At 51.6% G+C, this 21,470-nt stretch overlaps 8 protein-coding genes across 9 annotated transcripts; 3 read left to right on the top strand and 5 right to left on the bottom strand.

Annotated features, from left to right (window-relative positions):
* Positions 1-766: 766 nt before the first annotated feature.
* On the top strand, positions 767-3,179 carry PV05_08385 (uncharacterized protein; the record flags this gene model as incomplete). The annotated part of the gene is made up of 2 exons (XM_013457893.1): positions 767-865; positions 1,029-3,179. 2 exons carry the CDS (start codon positions 767-769, stop codon positions 3,177-3,179), a joined length of 2,250 nt encoding a protein of 749 aa, XP_013313347.1.
* A 925-nt stretch (positions 3,180-4,104) lies between these two features.
* PV05_08384 (uncharacterized protein) lies at positions 4,105-5,435 on the bottom strand (the record flags this gene model as incomplete). The annotated part of the gene is made up of 3 exons (XM_013457892.1): positions 4,105-4,778; positions 4,938-5,130; positions 5,226-5,435. The coding sequence occupies 3 exons, from the start codon at positions 5,433-5,435 to the stop codon at positions 4,105-4,107; spliced, it is 1,077 nt and encodes a 358-aa protein (XP_013313346.1).
* Positions 5,436-5,787: 352 nt separating this feature from the next.
* Positions 5,788-8,795, bottom strand: PV05_08383 (uncharacterized protein). The gene has a single exon (XM_013457891.1). The coding sequence runs from the start codon at positions 8,739-8,741 to the stop codon at positions 5,874-5,876; it is 2,868 nt and encodes a 955-aa protein (XP_013313345.1). The 5' UTR covers positions 8,742-8,795; the 3' UTR covers positions 5,788-5,873.
* A 258-nt stretch (positions 8,796-9,053) lies between these two features.
* On the bottom strand, positions 9,054-10,217 carry PV05_08382 (uncharacterized protein). The gene is made up of 2 exons (XM_013457890.1): positions 9,819-10,217; positions 9,054-9,772 (listed from the first exon to the last, which is right to left on the bottom strand). Exons 1-2 carry the CDS (start codon positions 10,101-10,103, stop codon positions 9,266-9,268), a joined length of 792 nt encoding a protein of 263 aa, XP_013313344.1. The 5' UTR covers positions 10,104-10,217; the 3' UTR covers positions 9,054-9,265.
* A 146-nt stretch (positions 10,218-10,363) lies between these two features.
* Positions 10,364-12,637, top strand: PV05_08381. Of its 2 annotated transcripts, XM_013457888.1 has the most exons (2): positions 10,364-10,626; positions 10,675-12,637. In XM_013457888.1, exons 1-2 carry the CDS (start codon positions 10,476-10,478, stop codon positions 12,585-12,587), a joined length of 2,064 nt encoding a protein of 687 aa, XP_013313342.1. In that variant the 5' UTR covers positions 10,364-10,475; the 3' UTR covers positions 12,588-12,637. The 2 variants fall into 2 exon arrangements, with proteins under 2 accessions (XP_013313342.1, XP_013313343.1); XM_013457889.1 differs by having other exon boundaries at positions 10,364-12,637.
* A 26-nt stretch (positions 12,638-12,663) lies between these two features.
* PV05_08380 (uncharacterized protein) lies at positions 12,664-16,644 on the bottom strand (the record flags this gene model as incomplete). The annotated part of the gene is made up of 1 exon (XM_013457887.1): positions 12,664-16,644. One exon carries the CDS (start codon positions 16,642-16,644, stop codon positions 12,664-12,666), a length of 3,981 nt encoding a protein of 1,326 aa, XP_013313341.1.
* Positions 16,645-16,741: 97 nt separating this feature from the next.
* PV05_08379 (uncharacterized protein) lies at positions 16,742-17,547 on the bottom strand. Its single transcript, XM_013457886.1, has 4 exons — positions 17,385-17,547; positions 17,160-17,337; positions 17,077-17,109; positions 16,742-17,025 (listed from the first exon to the last, which is right to left on the bottom strand). The coding sequence occupies exons 2-4, from the start codon at positions 17,335-17,337 to the stop codon at positions 17,003-17,005; spliced, it is 234 nt and encodes a 77-aa protein (XP_013313340.1). The 5' UTR covers positions 17,385-17,547; the 3' UTR covers positions 16,742-17,002.
* Positions 17,548-17,572: 25 nt separating this feature from the next.
* PV05_08378 (uncharacterized protein) lies at positions 17,573-21,161 on the top strand. The gene is made up of 2 exons (XM_013457885.1): positions 17,573-20,664; positions 20,717-21,161. Exons 1-2 carry the CDS (start codon positions 17,624-17,626, stop codon positions 20,895-20,897), a joined length of 3,222 nt encoding a protein of 1,073 aa, XP_013313339.1. The 5' UTR covers positions 17,573-17,623; the 3' UTR covers positions 20,898-21,161.
* Positions 21,162-21,470: the final 309 nt, after the last annotated feature.

The following is a 21,470-nucleotide window of genomic DNA, read 5'->3' as shown; positions in this document are numbered from 1 at the left end:
ATCCATGCTCGGCTTAAGTATGATGGACAGGAAGCAGATATGGGCCTCAGCAAGGGAACGGGGGGAAGTTTCCATTAGAAGCGCAGCGCAGCGGCATTACAAGTTGAAACTACAAGCAGTGCAGGACTTGCTCTCTTGTATAAATGAGCTTACTCGGCTCCTTACCGTTCTGCGAGGATTTCAGTACTTCCACAATATAAGGAGCACCTGTAGGACGCCCTGAGATGCTTCTGAAAGGTAACCTAGATGGCAATTGCCGAGACAACAAGTGAATTTCAGCTTCAATGGTAGTAATGTTGCGAGCTACAACGAACGTTTCTGCCGCCTACATCCTCTCACATTCTATCATCAAAGCTCGGCAGGAGTCACGTCGGATAGATTATCCCCCATAAGGCGAGTCGTACTTCCCACCTAGAATCGACGAGAGACTTTCCTTTGCCGGACCATGCGAATGCGAACTACTGTAGGCTGTCATTCGTCCCGTCCATCCGGAGCCTTGTAACACGAAAAGGGTAACTGCCTATAAGGGTTTAAAGCCTTGCTTCTCTCTTAGAGACAGAGAGTTATTGGTGGCTTGACTCGCTAGCTATGACTAGCCTAGACTTTTGCTCATGGCGAAGTACCCCGACCACATTCACCAATTGGATGGAGACCGTTCTTCCTGGTGTTCTACAATATAGCTTTCCACCTGTGGAGGTATTCGGACCTAGATGCTTGAGTTCTGGCATTATTTCTTGCATTATTTCTTCGCATGATCGACCTTGCGATGACGCTCACTGAACTTGGAAAAGAATGCTACCGGCCCGAGATTATTGGCTACGCGGAGCCTTGGATAGTGTCCCCTGGGGACTCGGTCGCAATCAAGGTAAGTACCATTGCGCAACTCAATGTTCTCGTGACAGATAGGCATCCTGAGATGGGCCTGGGCTTTGATGTTAAGAAGCATTCGAGACGCCCGTTTGGTTTTCTCGTCCTGTTTTGTCAGATTGAACATTAGGGTCGACACGGATATGCTAAGAGCTCTGTAGATATCTTGTACAGAAGCGGAATATACATATCGGACGGTCCGATTGATCCAGGGGATCGACCTCAACCATGCCCCAGAGAGACGCGAAGAAGAAGTGTCGCAAGTTCCTCGAGGCCGCCAGAAGGGCAGGATCCAAATCGCTCAGCCTGTGTCGTATGGGTATGTCAGCGACTGGAGGCCGCCAGGCGCAGCAGAAGGACTTCAAATTTCGTTCTATATGCAACCGTGGCTCGTGGATTGCTCACATCCACAGACATTGGTCTCTTCTCTGGACGTGGCGGAGCACACTGGGTTTTCCATCGTACTGAACAGCCAGGGTTCAATTGACGTCTGGATAGGAACCGAACACAATGTTGAAGTTGCTGCTACTGGAATCAGACTTCGGAAGAGGACTTGGGCAAAATTGAAGCTTGTGATTTGCGGTCGATTGCTCAAGGTGTCCTTGACTCCCAAATCATTCAAAGTAGAACCAGTGCCTACTTCTGCGGTTTATGAAACGCAGCTACACGGTGAAGCCCTGACCTTTCAACCTGGGCCACTCTTCGTTGCAGCGAGCCCAAATTACGCAGACGATCATCCTCAAGGTTGTTCAAGGCAGCGTGCGACAAACTTTTTCAACGGTCGTATTGCCGATTTGGCGTTGAAAACGTGCGAAGAGAACCCCTCTGTTCTTGCCAAATATGACTTTGCGCTTCAGATGTCCAGTGACACCATTGTCGATGTCTCGGGGCACGGCCACAACGGTGTCCTAATCAATGCGCCCACCCGGGCTGTTAAGAGTCACGACTGGGACGGGTCAGAATGTGACTGGACAAAGGCGAAGTCTGGGTACGGCGCCATCCATTTCCACGACGACGACCTAGACGACGCTGGCTGGGACACTGATTTCACTATTACGATTCCTCCAGGTGCCCGCTCTGGTGCTTACGCGGTTGGGGTGGAAGCCGCCAACGGTCGAGACAAGGACTCGATCACCTTCTTTGTGCGGCCCACCTCGTGGGCTTCCGATATCTCTAACAAGGTCTGTCTTGTTTTCTCTACATTCACCTATCTTGCCTATGCCAACGAACGCCTGTACGACACTTCGCGTCAGAACACTGCCGACCTCGGACCGGGATTCGATATAGACAAGACCCTCAAAAGCAACGAGTTCTATAAGATGCAACGCCGCATGGATCTGGGTCTGTCCACCTATGACCGTCACAATGACGGCTCCGGAGTCGTCTTCTCTTCGTCCAAACGCCCGATTCTTAATGTCCGCCCGGGCTATATCATGTGGGCCTTTTCACGCCCGCGCGAGTTCTCCGCTGATCTGATGATGCTCGGGTATCTGGAACGCGAAGGCATACCCTACGAAATCCTGACCGACCATGACCTACATCTACGAGGCGCCGACGCCCTCCACGGTTTCAATACCGTCATCACAGGCTGCCATCCTGAATATCCCAGTCCCCAGTCTTTTGCCGCTTATGGCGCCTTCGCCAGAGGAGGCGGTAATCTCATGTACTTGGGCGGCAATGGCTTTTACTGGGTTAGTGCTCTCGACGCTGCTCGTCCCCATCGTTTAGAGATGCGACGGGGAGATGTGGGGGTCCGTCCCTACACTCTTCCGGGCGGAGAACAGGTCAACAGTCTCGACGGACAGCAGAGTGGTCTCTGGCGTTCCCGGGGCATGAGTTGTAATACGCTCTTCGGCGTCGGCTTCTGCGCCCAAGGGACTGGTCCTGGAGTGCCTTACAAGCGGACCGAGGAGTCTCGAAGTCCGGAGTTCTCCTGGATGTTCACGGGCGTAGATCATGACTTGATCGGAGAGCATGGGTTTGGCGGCGGTGCTTCGGGCGACGAGATTGATCGGTATGATATGGAGAACGGGAGTCCTGAGAACGCCGTGGTTTTGGCCACGAGCACCGGTCACAGTGATGACTTCGGCATTGCCACCGAAGATCTCAACTATCCCGCCCTCAACACCCTCGGGACGCAGACAAAGCTCATCCGCAGCGATATGGTATACTATGTTGGTGCTGGGGGTGGTGCAGTATTCAGTGTGGGGAGTATCAACTGGTACTGCTCGTTAGGCTGGGATGGCTACGACAACGATGTCGCAAGGTTAACTGGTAACATCATCAAGGGTTTTCTATCAGGAAAGCGGTAGAGAAGCTAGCATAGGGCCAACGCTGTCAGGTCTTGCCCGATAATAAATCATGCGACCGATATCTCTGTGCCCTCCTATTGCTTGAAGACGTTTCGAACGCTTCATGCCATAACTACAGCAATTCATCGTTTTACCTCAATTCGCCGATAATTTGCTGTTGGACAGCGTCATTGATGCATCTGGCAATAAGACATCAAGTGATATCAATGAATGGGACGCCACGGGCATAATCACTCCTGCCTAAATAGGGACATGGCCGGAATTGGCGGTGGGGCCTGACGAGGCTGAGATGTCGTGAGCTTTTCCACGGTCTCCTGCCTGATAAGGAAAAAAGTCTGACCGTGCGTTCTGAGCAGCCCGGAGAGCACATGGCTACTACTTCGAATCAAGTTACATTCCAGATTCGGCCCGATCTGGTACGGACCACGCATGGGGCTTCAACATTTCTGTGACACCTGCGCCATGCCGCGGTTCTGCTGATCTTCTAAACAATTCCGCGGACCTAGCCAAGTGCATCTGTAGAAAGAGAAGCCCCAGCTACGATGGGGGTAGAAGCAGGATGAGTTCGAGAGGTGCGGCAAGTCCTGAGCCTTCTGGACGAGCTCCTACCGTGGCTTAGATGTGACAACAGTCGAGCTATGGCGTTCCATATATCCTCGACCCCTAAGAGCCATCCACAGCCGATTCGCACCGTGTCTTTGTGGATACCATAGGAGTTTTCGAAGTTACTCCGACGACGACACGTCCATCCAGACAGCCGATGCCCTCGATACTGAGATCCTCCTCCTTGCGAGAGCTCACCCCTTGGTCACTGATTCTTCCTCTAACGAAAACAGCACTCGAGGCGCGAAGCGGAGTAGCCGCTTCCCTCAAAGTCTGGACGCAACACTGCAACAATCGACCGTCAAGCTACCTCTCAAGCTCTTTAGAAGTGGCCTTCTATGTTCAAGGGTGTGTACGGCTCCTCCAAGAACGCTTCTTCTTCGGGAGTCAGCATCTTGCCCCTCGCGGTCAATGCGTCTTCAATTCGCTGCACCGTACTGAACCCAATGACCGGGCTGGTGACTCTCTTTAGGGTCCAAGCCAATGTCACCTGACTCATGGTCCAGCCCTTCTTCTCGGCCAGCTGCTCCACGCGTCGAATGATCTCTAGAGCCTCGTCGCGCGTGTTGGACGGATCTCCATCGCCGCTCGCAGATCGTTTAGTGCTGCCACGGACACTGAGAGGACGGGCAAGTTGTCCCTGCGCTAAAGGGCCCCAAGGACAGATGCCTACGCCGGTGAGGGCGCAGTACTTGTTCATTTCTCTCTCTTCTTCCCTGTAGAGGAGACTATAGTGATTCTGCATGGCGACGAATTTGGTCCACCCGTTCTTCTCGGCGCAGAATTGCATCATGGCGAATTGAAACGTCCACATACTAGATGCGCCAAGATAGCGGATTTTGCCCGAGACGACAAGATGATGTAAGGTTTCCATGGTCTCTTCGATCGGTGTGTATGGGTCGAAGCGATGGATCCAGAAGAGGTCGATGTATGTCGTGCCTAGACGTTCAAGTGCGCGATCCACGGCGCTGACAAGGGCTTTGCGTGAGAGGCCTGCTATGGGCGGGATAAGTCAGTCATGTCCCATCACGCTGGTGCCGGATAGGAGTTAAGTAACGCGACACCTTGGCTCGAGTGGAGGTCCAAACACCCAGGAGCGCTCGACGAACGGAAGAAGAGTAGCTCAGGAGTAGATTAGCAATGGGGAAGCCAGACCAAATTGATTGACATAATCTTTGCTGGTCCTCAACTGGTCCATAATTGGATATGCCGCGAACTGTTCTTCGCCAGTGACTCCCCATGCCTTGGTCATCAGCACCAACTTGTCACGCGGTATGTCGTATTCTTTGATGGCGCGTCCTATGAGTCGCTCGCTGTCGCCGTTGGAGTAGATATTTGCCGTATCCCACTTTGAACAATGATGTCAGCTGCCATGTCTGGCAAAAGAGAACGACTTCTGTGGCAATGACATGGACGAAAAAGCCGGAGTAGACTGCATCTCACAGTGTTGACCCCACGATCATATGCCGCTTTCAGCAACGGCAAGGCATCATCGGCGCCCAGGACCCAATTCGCCCATTGGGGATTCCCAATCGACATGCATCCTACGATGGGAACGGAAATGTACAGACCGGAATTCCCCAGACGTCTGTACTCCGCCTTGGAATCATCAATCGATTTGGCGACGCTGGGTGGAAGCATTGAGGAGGTCATTCTTCGTGAATTTGGCGGACAGTGCTGGATTCACGCGGATGATGTCCCTAAAACTCTGAGCTTGGAGGACTCGTGCATGCAATCATGTGAGAGAGAAGAAGGGAATCCAAATCAAAGGGTCGTCATTCTGTGGTTGAACAGAATTTATCAACGGTCCAGGCTATATCGGTCGGTGGGAGGCATTGGCGAGGATAACGGGCTTTTGGTTGCTGCCCATTTGGGTAATTGCCCAATATAAAGTAGTCTCGCCTGTTCCGAGGACAAGAATCACTTCGGAATGTGGAAACATGGAGGTCGTATGAACACGAACTGAGAGGCAGGTTGAGGTGGCGGACGCAAATGTCCATAACCATAGCTGTTCAGCCATAACAAATTGACATTATTATGCTCATGTCATCAAGCTCATCATTTGTTCCCCACGTCTATGCAAACCAGACGCTAAAGGTCGAAATCATTATTCCAGCCAAGTCTATCATATATATCACCCTCATCAGCGTCATCAATCATAGAATTCTTACCAAGGCCCTTTTCCACACAGGCAGCTCTTTTGGAAGAATCCTCCTGCTCATCGAAACCAAAATCTAGAGCTCGGCCATGTTCACCCATGACACGATCCATCATCCTCCCAGCGTGCTCTGGAATCTCAGGCGCATCACGGAATGCGCGTTCAATAGGGAAGTCGGATTTCTTGACAGGCGTGAACAGTACAGGGCGTTGCGAGCGGGACATGCGGAGTTCGTCATATCGCGACTCGCTCATGGGCTGAGAGGATGAGAAGCCCATATCTGACGGAGGCTGCAAGGGAAAGTCGGAATGCGCGCCATCGAGAGCCGCCCAAGGGGCCTGTGCGTGCCTCCTAGCTGGCGTTGCTTCCACGCGGATCATATTGTCGTCCGCTGCAGGTGGGTGCGTAAGCTGCACAGCAGGCAAAGCCAGAGGATTCGAGGTCTTCCGCTCCAACCCCCTTGACGGTGTCTCATGAATTGCCGACAGAACGGCTCTTTTCGTGGCCGACGCTCGGTTCATGCTACTCGAGCTATGAATATTGGACCGAGCCAGCGGCTTGCGCGTCGAAGATGGAATGACCGACATATCCTCTTCACGCCCCAGCCTCGGCATGGGCGGCAGTTCGGGTTCTGCAAAATCTACCATTTCTCGGTTGCGCCGTGCTCGAGGGGTAGCTGATATCTGTATCGTCCGCTCCTGTCGTCGTTTCTCGACATCGTCCATAAAAGCCGCTGCGACTGCAGACCTACTAGGCCGCTTAAGGGCGTCAATGGCAGCTTCGAGCTCCTGCTTTTGTTGTGCGAGTTTGTCGAGTTTGCGACGTTTAGCTTCATGCGTTTTCGAGTCGGCCACCAGATCGATCTCTCGGTTGCTGAAGCTCACCGACTTGGATAGCATACCGCCACGCGAGACTGGACGTTCTGAAGGTTCTCGCTTCAACGTCGGAATGATGGGGTTGATGGGGCCGGTCGATGAGCGTGATAACGTGGGAGGTGAAGCATGGCGACCTAGATGGTCTTCGCTCAGCACGCGCTGAAGTGTGCGCTTGACAAGCGGCTGCCCAGGTTTGGGCTTGGACAAAGAAAAGGAGGCGGAACTTTTGCGGAGTGTCGCCGGCTTCGACGATTCTCGAGGTCTTTTGGGTGGTGAAAAATCTGATCCTGCAAGCTTCCGTGACAGCGACTTCATCTGCTCAGGGAGCTTGGCCGAATAGAAAGGCCAAAGAACATCCTTGCAGAATTCTCGGAGTAGATCATTGGCCTTGACTTTGCTGTCACTCTGTGAGTTCTCATGATCGGTAATCTCGTCCATGTCTACGGAATGCCAGATGCAGAGTCGGTCGACAAGCGTTTCCAATTCGCTAGTAAAGTCGCGCTTCTTCTGAGTCGACTGCTGGGGAGTTTTGGCGAGTATACTGGCAACATCATCTTCCACCGATTCTACCTTGACATCGGCATCCGAAGGGACCGGCTTAGCAGACAGCTTCAAAGCAGCCAATTCAAGCAGCATGACTTCCAGGATCAGTAGCAACTGCATTTTGGTTTCTCGCATCCGTAAATCTGCCAGTTCTTTACGCATTTCGGCCTGGCGGTCGCTCGAAGCCGAACTCGGTTTGAACTCTCTTGCACGCCACCATTTACAGACGTAATCGTCTTCTTCCGGCCAGAGGCAGTCCTTCCCGAGTTTCTGCTTCTTCTTTCGAGACCTCTTTTTCTGGGTTTCCGGATGTTCGAGCGGCAGTTCGGTGATGATTTTGGGCAAGGACTCTTTGTACTTCAGATCAATCTTCTTCGTCGCAAGAATACTCTGCTCGTAGAATTCCAGTAAGTCTGCAATGGAAGTTGATGGGCACTCAGATGATCTAACATGTGCCCGGGCGCCACTAAGAGGACCTTTGACATAGAATGCAAGCGATGTTTTAGAGGTGTATAGATAGTCCAGATACTGACCTCTCAGACGCTCCGCAGCACATGGATTTTCGACAGGAGCAACACCTACAGGCTGCTGTGGCTCCTGGATCGGGGGCTCAGCTCCACTCGCAGACAGAGACTGGTCAAACGGGTCTGCATCTTGTAGCTGTGCTGCTGGGGTAATGGGCAACGGTTCGGCGGATATAGGTGCAGTAATGACAGGCTGTGTAACTGTAGGCGAGCTCGACCTCTGGCCAAAGACGTCCTGGCTTGTTGTTTCCTTTGGCGTCAGTATCGACATTCTCGCAAGGGCTCCTCGTCGGTTGGTAGGCTTCCTAGGGCTCTTAGGTGTAGGCAACCCTGCAAGGCTTGAGCCAGATATGCTTCTTCTATGTTCCCGTGGCACTCCGTCATCTTTCTGCAGCACCTCTTCAAGTCTGGTCTCGGCCACTTTGCCGATCGCTGCATCTTTGCAGTACTCATCTGACACCCAATTCTGCAAGGGACAAGCAATGAAATGATTGGGCCCGACTCTTTCGATCGCGTACAATCCTCCATTGGGTGTCTTTCGAGCCACTAGTACTCTTTGTTCCCATTCTTGCACCGAGGGAATTGTGGCCTCGAAAACCGAAGTGGGCAGAGGTTGTGCCGTATTGAGCCATGCCAGGGGAAGATATGCTCTAGCCAGGAGCGTCAGCGGTTCGAAAGCCCATATTTGTGTTTTGACAGAGACAAAAGTGGCTGTGAATACTTCGGCGCAGGATTCATTCGTCTCGGGTTCGTCACTCTTGCGCTTTTTGGTGTTACTGAGGCCATGGGAACCCGCATTCAGGCTACTACTGTCGACAGCGACAAGTGCTAGCCTTCCTGATGACAACGGTGATTGCATAACTTGCCATAACGAAAAATAGCTTCGAAAGGCAAATACCGTACAAAATATGTGGTATAATTGCTAATGAAAGTGAAGAGTTGGCATTGATTCTACGGAGTACGTGAGGTCGAGATCTCGACGCGGTCAGAAATTCGACGCGCCGCGTGACGTCAATGCAAGGCTACGAGGCTGAGTCCTATATGTTCCCGCGCAGTGGTGCTGCTCGATCTTCGTAGGGCAAAACATGAACAGTCTAACGTGTATGACTTGAACAGGCCCAAAGAGACAAATAAGAAAGAAAGCCAGCATTGGAACCATACAGCCAAAGGTGCTTAAAACGGAAAAGGTATGATCATATTAAGCCCATGCTGATCTAAGGCACTCAGGATACTGTATGTAGCAGCTGGAGGCAACTGGCAGATCGCTCTTCCCAATGAAATTGACCGCTGTCCCAAACGCCTTCTCATCGACGAACACTGTACAAGCACGTTCTTCGAATCAATGCGGCTTCAACCGAACGCCAGCTTCTTCCCAAGGTTAAATCATCCCAGTACCACAGCCAATATAACAATCAACAGAACGATCGCCATGATCAACAACAGACAGCATGCTTTATTTCGGGCCGCCTTTTGATATCGACTCGCACTTCGCAGCTCAACATCGGCTCCCCGTGTATCAGTCAGGGTGTTCTCAACGTTGACGTCAATTGCGTCGATCATATCGCCCTGGTCTCGGACGAGATGAGCGACGTCTCGGAAGAGTTCATTCAGTTCCCCCACTGATTGTTCAATTTGCCGGATTTCTCCTTCTCTCTCGATGATGAGGTTCTCCTGGAAATCCACTTCGTCTTGCTGTGCCAATCGAGGCTCTTCCAAAGACTGGAGTTGCTGCTGTCCTTCTCCTGAAGGTGACTGTGCTGAATGAGCCTCTTCCAAGGCGGTTTTGGATGCTCTCTCCTTTTCTATCGCTCTCCTTTGAACGACTTGGAATTCGGACAAAGCGGAGGCAAACTCTCGTGATAACTTCTGGTTTGTATATCTTTGCGAGGGCTGCAGCTGATTAGTTATGGCTTCATGTCCTGTGTCAACTACCCACATTCAAATCTTGCCATGTTTGCGCTCTCTTGACACCTTCACCAACTTCCTTGAACCCGTCTCTTGTCTCCTCCAATAGATCATGTATCCTCTCTCGAACTCGCTCGGTGTCTCGTTTGGAGATCTGGTTTGAAAGCCGGGAGATATTCGAGATTAATTCGAAGAGCCGTGTGGACAGCTGCTCTGTGAATCTCTGAAATTCTGGGTCATCTCGGTAGTGAGGATCATCCTGTCGGCGGGTGGTGGTCGGTTGCGACTCCAGCGACGATAACCTGTCGAAGGACATTCTGGACTTCTAGACGGCTTGAAGCTTTCAAGTTGGAGTGTGCGACAGATCCGGCCCTCCTCCGAGTCGTTCAAAATGCTGCGGTGTTGTTGTATTGAGGGTAGCAAAATGCTGGAAGCCTGGGGAGGCAGGATGTCGCAGGACAACCGGCGTGGTACAGGGCCGGATGCCAAGTGTAGGGCGCACCGTTCATCCTGTATGCGCAGCTTCCTTCTGTAGCTTGACTTTCTTTTTGGAGATCGGAACGCGCAGGCATTGTTTACAGACTCACGCAGACTTCACATCACAGTCAAAGACCCAACAACCCGCAGTCCACGCTGGTCGTTGACTGCTTTTCCCTATCATGGTCCTTCTCTGACACCTACCACCAACATGTCGACTATTGCCTCGAGCCCTGCAATTCCTCGTCCACGACCGTACCGAAGATCCTTAAATTCTACTCTACACACGAGATTTGTACATGCGGCCTTAATATCTCTGCTGATTGCTCTCAACAATGCTTTCTGGCTGGGCTCCAACAGAGGTGCGTCGGCTCAACTCTTTGTTCGCAATGACTCGCTGATCCTCGCAGACCTCTTCTGGTCATGGTTCCCGTTCGGACCTGCAGGCATTAAAGCCTTGCTCTTCTTCATATCCAGCCTCTCCATATTTTTCTTGCAGATTGCTACACTCAAGATAGGACGATGGATGACGACCTCTCCTTTTGCTGTCTTCAGAACAATTGCACTGAGCAAGACCACTGTATGGACTGTTTTTTGGTACTTTTGGTCGGCAATCTTCTTCACTGAAGTATACGTCTGGTCCTCACCAGATCTCAGTTGGACAATTCCTGGAAGTCACAATGCCCCCGAGATGCTCAACGAGAAACCAATCTTCTTCCGCCTGTACGCCCAGCTTCTGGCCTTAACTTACGCTGGAGTACATCTCTACCTTGGAAATTCGTCGCTTATAATTCCCATCTCAAAACTTCCATCGACACCGAGTCCAGAGGGTAATGCACAATCAACCCATCCGATCAGACCAGTTCAAATTCAACTGCAGCAGAAATTACCTGGCGCAGTCATGCGCAGTGCTGTGTGCGCAGGCCTGGTGATGGTAGCCGCGCCATTCCTGAATACCTTGTTTTTCCGACGGACGCTCTGGCATATCCACCTAACCATCGCCAAGATCTGGAGCAACTTGTCAAGGGCGAATGCTAGGCCCACCGGAATACCGCCCCTGGGACCTACATATCTTGCCCGGTGTCTGTTCGCAGGCTTTTTACTGGCTCTAACCTGGGAGCTGACGGCTATCCTTTTCTCGACGTACCTGAGTCAAGAACCTACCAAGGCAGGATTGCCTCTGTCAAACACAAGCAAGGATCCCAACGGGACATTGCTCACAGGTTTGAGAGCCAAGAGGGACGTTGTGAGGACATTTGCATTCTGGGAGCTTGCTATTATAGCTCAGAAACACAAGGATCGCAGAAAGACCATCTTCGAAGACATTGAGCGACCTACTGGACCAATTTGGGCTCAAATGTCCGAAGCCGGGCTGAAGATTCTACAAGAAATCGATACCCGTATCCTCGGACCCGCTCCAAAACAACCACAGCCCCAAGCCGATAGTACAGTAACAGGCCTACCGCATATTGTCCCAGAGGTGCAGACCCAATCGATCTTTCAGGCAAACCCAAAACCGACCGTGGGTGAATCACTGGTCCTGAGTCCTTTGCGGCACATCGGAAGTAGCAACCAGCCATGGCGTCCACCAATTGAGGAGACAACCAAGGCGGTGGAGATGAAGTTGCTTGAGTATGCTAGGCCCCCTGGCGCTGACCAAGTACAGTCACAGAGCCTAATTGAGCAATGGACTATGTCTTTACAAAAGAGTCCTATAGGCTGGTTTTTCACATCTACGAAAACAGCTAGAATCAATGTAGCCGTGCTGGGATCACCAAATGATGACGCTGCCCTTATCGTCGACGTGATTGATTCAATCACTAAGATGCTGGTTGCCAGTCTTACCGAGGACACATACGGCAAGGCAACGCCTACCGTTCCCGAAACAGTGAGGCAATTTACCAAAACACTCACAACAATTGAAGCCTTCGTTGCAAAGAACGACATCAGCAAAAGCGGAGGAATCGAAGAGGTTGAGATCATTACCGAGAGGCTCAGAGCTGGCTTGAAAGAATTACTGGCAGCCTTTCAACTTTACTTGCTTGATGTTGGTCTTGGTATTGCCGACCTCAATCAAGCGAAGAAGGCAGTTGAGCCGCCAAAGTCAGAACCTCAGCAGCCGAAACCTGTGGAGCAGCCCACTCGGAGACAGCTCTTCGCAAAAGACACGCAGAAAGAGGACACGAACCCTCAGCGAGCACAACAGAGGCAGGAGAGCCGGAGAATAGAGCCATCTCAACGGTCGTCCGGCCTGCAGAGAAAGCCTTCCACCAGCAGGAACGCGAGGCAGCAGCCGAGAAGGGAAATGGAACAGGTTAGATAAGCCTTTTAGACCTAATGGTATTGGATCTTCATCTTCCGAGTAGTTATTACTACTGGATCTCTAGTAGAACAGAGCTCTATGGTGTTACAAGCTCATTCGTAGCCCACACCTTGACTTCGGGTGCCTCCTTCTGCTGCGAACCCTGCTGACTTTCCCAAAACACACCATCAGCCCCAGGCGGCCGACCCTCACCATTAACATCATAACTGCTACTCTCTGCTGCCTGCCCTTGACCCTGGCTTTGCGGGACCTGCCACACTTCACCCGTCGCCTTCTTGCACGCCTCGCAAATCTCCTTGACCACCTCATCGACCTTGGTCGCTTGTTCGCGCATCCCGCGCCGTAACAACCCACTGATCAGTCTCCCAACCTCGTCATGGACCCCGTTCACTCGTTCAACCAGTCTGCCCACACTAGCAACGAGATATTCTTCCTCGTAGACGCTGCCCTTTTTGCCCCTGGCGCGCTTGCGTTCCTCTCGGCGCTTCGTCTTACTCGTCTTGCGTGAGACATCACTCGCGACCGTGCCGCCGAACTTACTCGCGTTACTACCGTAGCGGGTGAACAAGGACTGTCCGCCGAGCGTGCTGGCGTCCGTCGCTGCTAACGAGATATTATCTGGAATATCGGCGGCATTGGGGTCAACAAGGGACGGATCGCCACCATAGAAAGCGAGCGGGTCTTCTTCCTTCTTGCGCCGTAGATCCGCGATCCGAGGGACTTGCGACGCAAGTTGGCTCTTGCAGTCGGCGATGAGTTCGAGAATTTCGCCAAACTTCTCGGTTAGAGCGGAGTCGATGATGGCTGGGATCTCGGCACCGAGGCCTCGTAGTGCGAGAATGCGCGTGGCGTCCGCGAAATAGGAGCCGCGACAGAGCAGGCGTGCTGCGTTGGGGATGTCATCGAGGTACTCGGCGTGTATGGTTGCTGCGGACCGGTAGTCGCGGGACTCGTCGGCGCATGTGGTCGCCAGACTCGTTGCGAGGGTGGCAAGTCGATCAGAATCCAGCGGGATAAGTGATGCGCAGGTCATGGCTTCGCGCCACCGGTGCGCCAGGGCGTAAAGGGGGTATGCTTGGCTATAGTCGCCCAGGGATTCGAAAAGTGTCGCGGCAGATGCGTGGTGGGATTGGGATGATAGGTGCTGGGCGTACAGGCGCGTCATGGTCTCAAGGTGTGGTTTGTCGAATTTGTACAGATCGAGCGTGGTGGTGTACAGGGAATGTCTAACGGTGTAGGACTCTACTTCGTCGTGCGCACTCAGGGCGTGCAGGGATACCAGGGCCCGGGGGTACTTGCGCAGGTGGTTGTCGATCATGTACCTCCTGCGGAGTAAAGGTAGGGCATGTAGGGATTGCAGGAATGGCATGTACTCACGCGGGTCGCGCTGGGCGGTTTGCGCGACGAGAAGGGCAAGGTCCAGGTCGTAGAGGGAGAGTGCAGCGTCGAAGAGTCGGTTGCTGTCGGTGAGAAAGACCAGGTGTGAGATGGCGGCTTCAGCTTCTTCAGGCGAAGATGCGAGGAGCGTAGAGATTAGCGTCAGGGCCGCGTCCAGGTCGGGCGGGCTTTTCGAGACGTGCGCTGTTATTATGTTCTGGGAATAAGTGGAAGGGCGAGAGGACAGGGAGGAGAGGAAGGAGTCGGCGATGAGGTTGACTTTGGTGCCCGGTTTGGAAGGGTCTTTTTGCGCGGACGACTGATCCCGCGCGTTCAGAGTGTCCCGGTAGAGAGTTTGGGTCACGTCTTCATCTTTGAGTTTGGAAAGGAATTCATCGACGCGGCCGGGCTTCTTGAGTTGATCAATGAACTTGGGGACGTCGGAGACGAAAGTCTCGGGATTGTAGTCGTGCAGGATGTTCATGTCTACTTGGTGCGTCTGGCAAGCTAGGAAGGCTGACAGGTAGTCTCGCTGCTTGAGGTGGTGCCGTATGCCGGATAGTACGAGCAGGCGAGGGTATATCGTCTCGATGTTTCCTCGCGGCATTTGAAGGACCACGGCGTAGATTGAGGGGATGACTGTGACAATTTTCGCACTGCGTTCAACACTCCGGCATCGTTCGTCGACTTCAGGAGTATCGCCAGGAACTTGCATTTCAGAGGGAGTTGTAAGGTGGACGAATTTCAGAAGGTGTTGGGAGGTTGTAAAGATGAGGTGTGCGGATGTGAGAACATACGAAGTACATTCTCGGACGAGAAGGATGTCGTCGATGAAGAGATTTCCTTTGGGAGATAGAGAAACTTTGTGGTATTGAGCCCTATGGCCGTTGACGTTTCCATTCAGATGGCTGATGTGGGTGCTGGGAAGTGTAAAAAGGGTGCTGTTGGGCTGGCTGCCTTTGAGTCTGGTTGTCCCAGTATCTGGGGAGTATGGCAGCAAGAATGTAGCGTCCAAACCCGAACTTGTGCATGCTACAGACTCATGGAGGACGTCGGTAAGAAGATTATCGCTTCCAGGAGGTATAACTATGCCTTCGAAGTCGCTGGCCAAGAGGGCTTCGGACCAGGCAACCTTTAAGCATGCCGCTGGCACGCCGTTCTGGCCTGGAGCGAGGATGTGTACCTCGCTGTCTTTCTCGGCCACCTGAGTGTATCGAATGGCATTCGGCGACGCTTCAGAAGACGGCAGTGGTGTGGACTGTCGTTGCGCAGACGTGGTAAATCGCATGGCACCGTTATTTGCCTTTCGAGTAGTCCATCGGCATAACTCAAGCGTATGTGTGGTCAGGACAGCAATTCTCTGACCGTCTTGACTGACAGAGCAGTCTGTGATGTTGAAGTCGAAAGACACATCGCAGAACGACATTGGCGGAGGTACACAAGCTTGCTTGAGTGGTGTGAGTTTCAACGACTTGCCATCGATGACTGCGACAATACCGTCGTCGTTTGGGGGAACCGTGCTTCCTCGGGCTACCATGGGTAGAAAGCTGATGTCCAACAAATACTCAGATCTCCCCAAAGTGATCCGAAGTGGTGTTTCAGGGTGCCATCTGAGGAGAGCCTTCCCGAGAACCGATTTGAGCGGGAATTCTTGCTTGAGATAATAGTGATAATTGCCCATAGTCCAAAATTGTACTCGATCCTTGAATGACACAGCCAGGACACTCGAGTCTGTATTCCACGAAAGTGATATGCTTGAAGCCCAGTCGTCCATCTCTTCTTTTGACGCTCTGAGGTCGAATTGCCCATGTCGAAGCCCGTTTCTCTCAAAGAAAACAACTTGAATCCTATTCTCTAACCGCTTGATTCCAGCAATGAGGTTTCCCGATGGTCTCCAGCTCAGTGCAGACTCAAGACCATCCACTGCCTCAGATACACTGTCAAGCACAGCCTCGCGGGAGAAGACTCTGATGACTCGGCGATGATTAGGCACAACGCTGTTGATAGCGACGAATTGGCCATCACCTCGCCAACTGACTGTGACTGCACTGTCCTCGTAAGGGCTCGCCTTCCCTTGGTCAACGGTTTCAGGCACGGTAGGGTCTCTCATAGCTTTGGCACGTCTTCCTTGGAACTGGGTTTCCTTCTGACCCCATCCTACAGAGACTTGCTTCGAGACTTTCAAATCTTCTTCCGAAAAGCTTGCTTCGTTGAGTGGCTCGAAAGTCCTGCTCATCAGAACGAGCGTATCTGATCGCGTGACAATCGCAAGTAACTCCTCGTCTGGAGCCCAAGCAGCAGCACATATTCCAACATCCACACTGCCTACAATTTCGATCTTTTCTTGGTCTGGTAGAGGGTCTTCACGGACAACCACGACATCTCCACCAGCCAAGACAAGGCAAGATGTGGCAATATCAGCGAAGTGTTGGAGCAGAAGAATCTCATCACATTCCAGTTCCGGCAGAGGGCAAGGAGCGTCCCAGGAGGTAATGTTAGAAAATTCTCCTTCATCGGAAATTGTAGTGCTTCTTCGCTTCAGCTCGATGACTGGTTGTGTGGATGTAGGCCCAAAGGCGCAAATTATGGTATTGCTAACAGTGTCCCATGCTGTTGCTGTCAACGGCAAGTCCGCTCTCAGCTCAGTTTGACGGTATGCGGTCGTCTTCAGATTCCTCATGGTCGGGAGTCTAGTTGAGATTCAGCCTCTGCAGTAGGTGTGACTCTGGCTCTGAGAATAATACTGCGAACTATTTCGAGCCAAAAATTAAATATCACGGAGAATTAAATTTATGGGAGCAAATGTCCGTGTTCTGATTGGTTGTGCTCCGGGGTGTCCGATATCACCAGAGAGCGACCAGCAAAGCATTTGAAGTCAGGGTATCGTCCACGATTTGAACTGAGAGGTATGCTTCAGATGATTCTTGCATTCGCATGTATTTATTCTGGTTCTGTACAAATTCAGGGTGCTGGTGTGCCACTTCCTGACCCGATGCTCATTCAAGGTGAAGTCCCCCAATGCAGTCTGCAACCGATCTTTATGCCTTGTATGTGTGCCAGACTATTCGTCCTGTCAGAGTTCGTACTTGCAGTGTTCGCGCGTCATACATACCGGCCATGCCAAATGGAATTGAGAATCCGACGCCTACGAGATGTTCAGTCCTATGTTCTTCATGTTCTTGGTTGCACTCATACCCATAAACGTCCAGTACCGCAACCAGAAGAACCTTGTCTTTGGATTGAATGGTAGACCTGATCTGGGACCTTCAGGGTAGTGGAAAGGACTGTCGAATCGAGGACGGGTGGTAGAGAAGCCGCGGCGAGCGATGGTTTGGCTAGCCATTCTGGCGCGGAGGAGTGATTGAGTGTTCATCTGAGCAGTCAGCACTATTGTCGATGGTCCACCTATGTGATATTTACCTTGAGATCTCTGGCGGCAAGATTCGGTGGTGTTCAGCAGTTTGAATGTCGCGGAGCATGCTGTCAGTCCACTGCGAGACTCAATGAAGCTTCGGGCTTGGCGAGTCCGCCAGACCTTCCTCATTCGTAATCATACAATGTGAATTTCCTCCGCCGCCAAAGTCTTTTGCCAGGTCGTTCGGAGTAGTCTTAAGATTTATCTTCACATTAATTGAAATACCTCACCAGGCCGTGACAAGATGGACGAGTTGTTTGACGTGTTCGAGGACAACGCGCAGGCTCCACAGCCACCTGCTAGTCCCGCGAACAAGTCCTCTAGAAAAGAAAGACGAAGAAAGCGACAAGCCGACGGCGGGTTGAAAGATGCGGTTGACGGTGGAGAAACGACAGGACATTCCACAAACGACGCGTCTCCTGACTCAGAAATGAAAGATTTCGATCCCACAGATGGTGATGGACCGAACATCAAGCGCACACGCATAGAAAATGAACCGGAGCCAGTCGTTACGGATACTTTCGAGACCGAACAATCACGAGAGGTGGTAGCGTCCGCCGGGCTTCAAGCCTCACAAGAGGAAGAGAAGGTCATTTTGTCACATCAGGTTCGACATCAAGTCGCCTTGCCACCCGACTATGACTACGTCCCCATCTCACAGCACAAACCACCCGCCGAACCCGCTAGGACGTGGAAATTCCAGCTTGACCCGTTTCAACAAGTCTCGATAGCATCCATTGAACGAAATGAAAGTGTCTTGGTGTCAGCACACACCAGCGCAGGCAAAACCGTGGTGGCTGAATATGCAATTGCACAATGTTTGAAGAACAACCAGCGAGTCATCTATACCAGTCCCATCAAGGCTCTGAGTAACCAAAAATATCGAGAATTCCAGGCAGATTTTGGCGATGTTGGTCTGATGACCGGAGATGTCACAATCAACCCCACAGCCACCTGTCTTGTTATGACCACTGAAATTTTGCGGTCAATGCTCTATCGAGGTTCTGAAATCATGCGAGAAGTGGGATGGGTGGTCTTCGACGAAATCCACTATCTGCGCGACAAGACTCGTGGCGTTGTATGGGAAGAGACCATCATTTTACTGCCCGACAAAGTTCGCTATGTATTCCTATCAGCAACCATCCCCAATGCCATGCAATTTGCCGAATGGATCACCAAGACTCACAATCAACCTTGCCACGTCGTCTATACAGACTTCAGACCGACTCCACTGCAACACTATTTCTTCCCGGCTGGCGCAGATGGTATACATTTGATTGTGGACGAAAAAGGAGTATTCCGCGAGGACAACTTCCAGAAGGCCATGAGCTCAATCGCCGATAAACAAGGAGATGATCCTTCTAACCCGATGGCTCGCCGGAAAGGCAGGGGCAAGGACAAGAAGTTGAATAAAGGAGGGAATAAGGGTCCCTCTGATATCTACAAGATTGTCCGTATGATCATGACCAAGAACTACAATCCTGTTATCGTCTTCAGTTTCAGCAAGAGAGAATGCGAAGCATATGCGATACAAATGAGTACAATGTCTTTCAACGAAGATTCGGAAAAGGCAATGGTGTCCAAAGTCTTCGAAAGTGCGCTGGAAATGCTATCGCCGGAAGACAAAAATCTGCCCCAGATTCAGCACTTATTGCCTCTGCTGAGACGCGGTATTGGCATCCATCATTCTGGTCTGTTGCCAATTCTCAAGGAAACGATTGAAATTTTGTTTCAAGAAGGACTGATCAAGGTGCTGTTCGCGACTGAAACCTTTTCTATTGGACTCAACATGCCGGCGAAGACTGTCGTCTTTACCAGTGTTCGCAAATTCGATGGTTTCTCACAACGATGGGTTACTCCGTCGGAATTTATTCAGATGTCTGGACGTGCTGGCCGTCGTGGTCTTGATGAACGTGGCATTGTTATCATGATGATCAACGAGCAGATGGATCCTAGTGTTGCAAAGGACATTGTTCGCGGCGAACAAGACAAATTGAACTCGGCATTTTACCTTGGGTACAACATGATTCTGAACCTGCTCAGAGTTGAGGGTATCTCTCCCGAGTTCATGCTTGAGAGATGCTTCCATCAATTCCAGAATACTGCGAGCGTTTCTGGGCTGGAGAAAGAATTGCAGCAGCTCGAAGCAGAGAAATCCGCCCTGGTAATCGAAGACGAGAGCGCGATCCGAGCGTACTATGACCTGCGGAAGCAGCTCGATCTCTACGCTGAGGACATGCGGAACGTCATCATTCATCCCAACTACTCTTTGCCGTTCATGCAGCCAGGCCGATTGGTCTACATCAAGGATGGCGAGCACGATTTTGGCTGGGGAGCCGTCATCAACTTTGCGAGGAGAAGTACCGGCCGATCCACCGAGAAGTTAACCCCTCAAGAAGAATGGATCCTGGACATCGCCCTTGAATGTGCTGAAGGCACAGCACCGGCCACCAAGACCTTCCAGTCACTTCCAGCTGGCATACGACCACCACAACCTGGAGAGAAGTCGAAAGTCGAGGTTGTTCCAGTCCTCTTGAAGTGCGTCCAGAAAATCTCACACATTCGTATCTTCCCGCCTGCTGATATGACAATCTCGGAAGAGAAAAAGAAGGTGCAGAAAGCATTGATCGAAGTGCAGCGGCGATTCCCTGACGGACTTGCCGTCCTTGACCCTGTCGAGAATATGAAGATCACCGACAACTCTTTCAAGGAACTCCTTCGCAAGATTGAGATCATGGAGTCCAGATTGGTTGCTAATCCCTTGCACAATTCTCCGCGCCTTGAAGGACTTTACAATCTGTATGCCGACAAGGTGGTCCTGCAGGGCAAGATCCGAGCCTTGAAGAAGCAGATTCAGGACGCCCATGCTATTATGCAGCTTGAGGAGCTTAAGTGCCGCAAGCGTGTCCTTCGTCGACTGCAGTTCATCAACGAAGAAGAAGTCGTGCAGCTTAAGGCTCGTGTTGCCTGTGAAATTAGTACAGGTGACGAGTTGATGCTCAGCGAGCTGCTCTTCAATCGCTTCTTCAACGACTTGAATCCGGAACAATGTGCTGCCGTCATGAGCTGTTTTGTTTTTGAAGAAAAAGTCAACGACCAGCCAACCTTGACAGAAGACCTTGCCCGACCACTCCGTGAGATCCAGAGACAAGCGAGAGTCATTGCAAAAGTATCCGTTGAGTCCAAGCTCGCGGTTAACGAGGAGGAATACGTGCAGAGCTTCAAGTGGCAACTCATGCCTGTGATTTACGCCTGGGCCAAAGGAAAGTCCTTTGGCGAGATATGGCAAGTGGCATCGATCCTTATCTATGAAGACCGAAGCTGACTTGTGCTACAGCAAGATGACCGACGTCTACGAAGGCAGTTTAATTCGAGTCTTCCGACGACTGGAAGAAGCACTGCGTCAAATGGCGGAAGCTTCTAAGGTCATGGGAAGCGAAGAATTGGAAAAGAAGTTCGAGGAAGCATTGACCAAGGTAAGAAGAGATATCGTGGCTGCTCAGTCATTGTATCTCTAGGCTTGATGATAGCTTGAGACGCCTTCAATCTTCCATTGCATAGCAGCGCGTTGGAGCTTTTTATTGTGTGTACGATGATACCCATGGACTTGTTCAACGACCTAGAGATGCACAGAGGGGTCCTGTGGGTGATTCAGGTATGATGCTTTTGCCTGGAATTATGTCACACTGCAGAACCCCCCATCACACATTGCTTGTCGTCCATCCTGGGTAGAGGGTAGAGAGATTCTTATCAAACAATCCCGCTTCATGTTTATGCCTGGCAGCGGTGAAGAGCTGCTTGACAATCATTATTCCGGAGTGTTCAAAGTAGACGCATTAGGAGCTGACTCGTTGATCCTTTGTTCACTGCCTGGCCTGGGGCAAATGAGACAAGGCGTGCAGTGCAGGCAGGCAACAGAAACACAGCGTGATGAACTGCACAGACCCGCGGCAGTGGACATGGAAGATTCAAAGGCGTATGAGAACATCCTTGGGATTGGGTAGCAAAGCCTTGGATGATGTTGATGGTGACAGCCATCACCAGCTGTGGTTGGCGAATTAAAAGAGTCGAGGCTTAGCCGGCGAGCCGGG

The sequence above is a fragment of the Exophiala xenobiotica genome (genome assembly GCF_000835505.1).
Source record: "Exophiala xenobiotica strain CBS 118157 unplaced genomic scaffold supercont1.5, whole genome shotgun sequence".
Classification (NCBI taxonomy): Eukaryota; Fungi; Ascomycota; class Eurotiomycetes; order Chaetothyriales; family Herpotrichiellaceae; genus Exophiala; species Exophiala xenobiotica.
Note: the sequence above shows the minus strand (reverse complement) of the source record. Positions and strands in the feature narration are given on the sequence as shown.

Bases quoted from the DNA above. Each gene is read 5' to 3' on its own strand.
- PV05_08381 (XM_013457889.1), top strand. From the start codon at position 10,476: ATGTCGACTATTGCCTCGAGCCCTGCAATTCCTCGTCCACGACCGTAC.
- PV05_08378 (XM_013457885.1), top strand. From the start codon at position 17,624: ATGGACGAGTTGTTTGACGTGTTCGAGGACAACGCGCAGGCTCCACAG. The intron at 20,665-20,716 runs GCAAGTGGCATC...CTTGTGCTACAG, and splicing joins AAGTCCTTTGGCGAGATATG to CAAGATGACCGACGTCTACG.
- PV05_08379 (XM_013457886.1), bottom strand. From the start codon at position 17,337: ATGAACACTCAATCACTCCTCCGCGCCAGAATGGCTAGCCAAACCATC. The intron at 17,110-17,159 runs GTATGAGTGCAA...AACATCTCGTAG, and splicing joins GCGGTACTGGACGTTTATGG to GCGTCGGATTCTCAATTCCA. The intron at 17,026-17,076 runs GTATGTATGACG...CAGGACGAATAG, and splicing joins AATTCCATTTGGCATGGCCG to TCTGGCACACATACAAGGCA.
- PV05_08383 (XM_013457891.1), bottom strand. From the start codon at position 8,741: ATGCAATCACCGTTGTCATCAGGAAGGCTAGCACTTGTCGCTGTCGAC.
- PV05_08382 (XM_013457890.1), bottom strand. From the start codon at position 10,103: ATGTCCTTCGACAGGTTATCGTCGCTGGAGTCGCAACCGACCACCACC. The intron at 9,773-9,818 runs GTGGGTAGTTGA...AATCAGCTGCAG, and splicing joins AAACATGGCAAGATTTGAAT to CCCTCGCAAAGATATACAAA.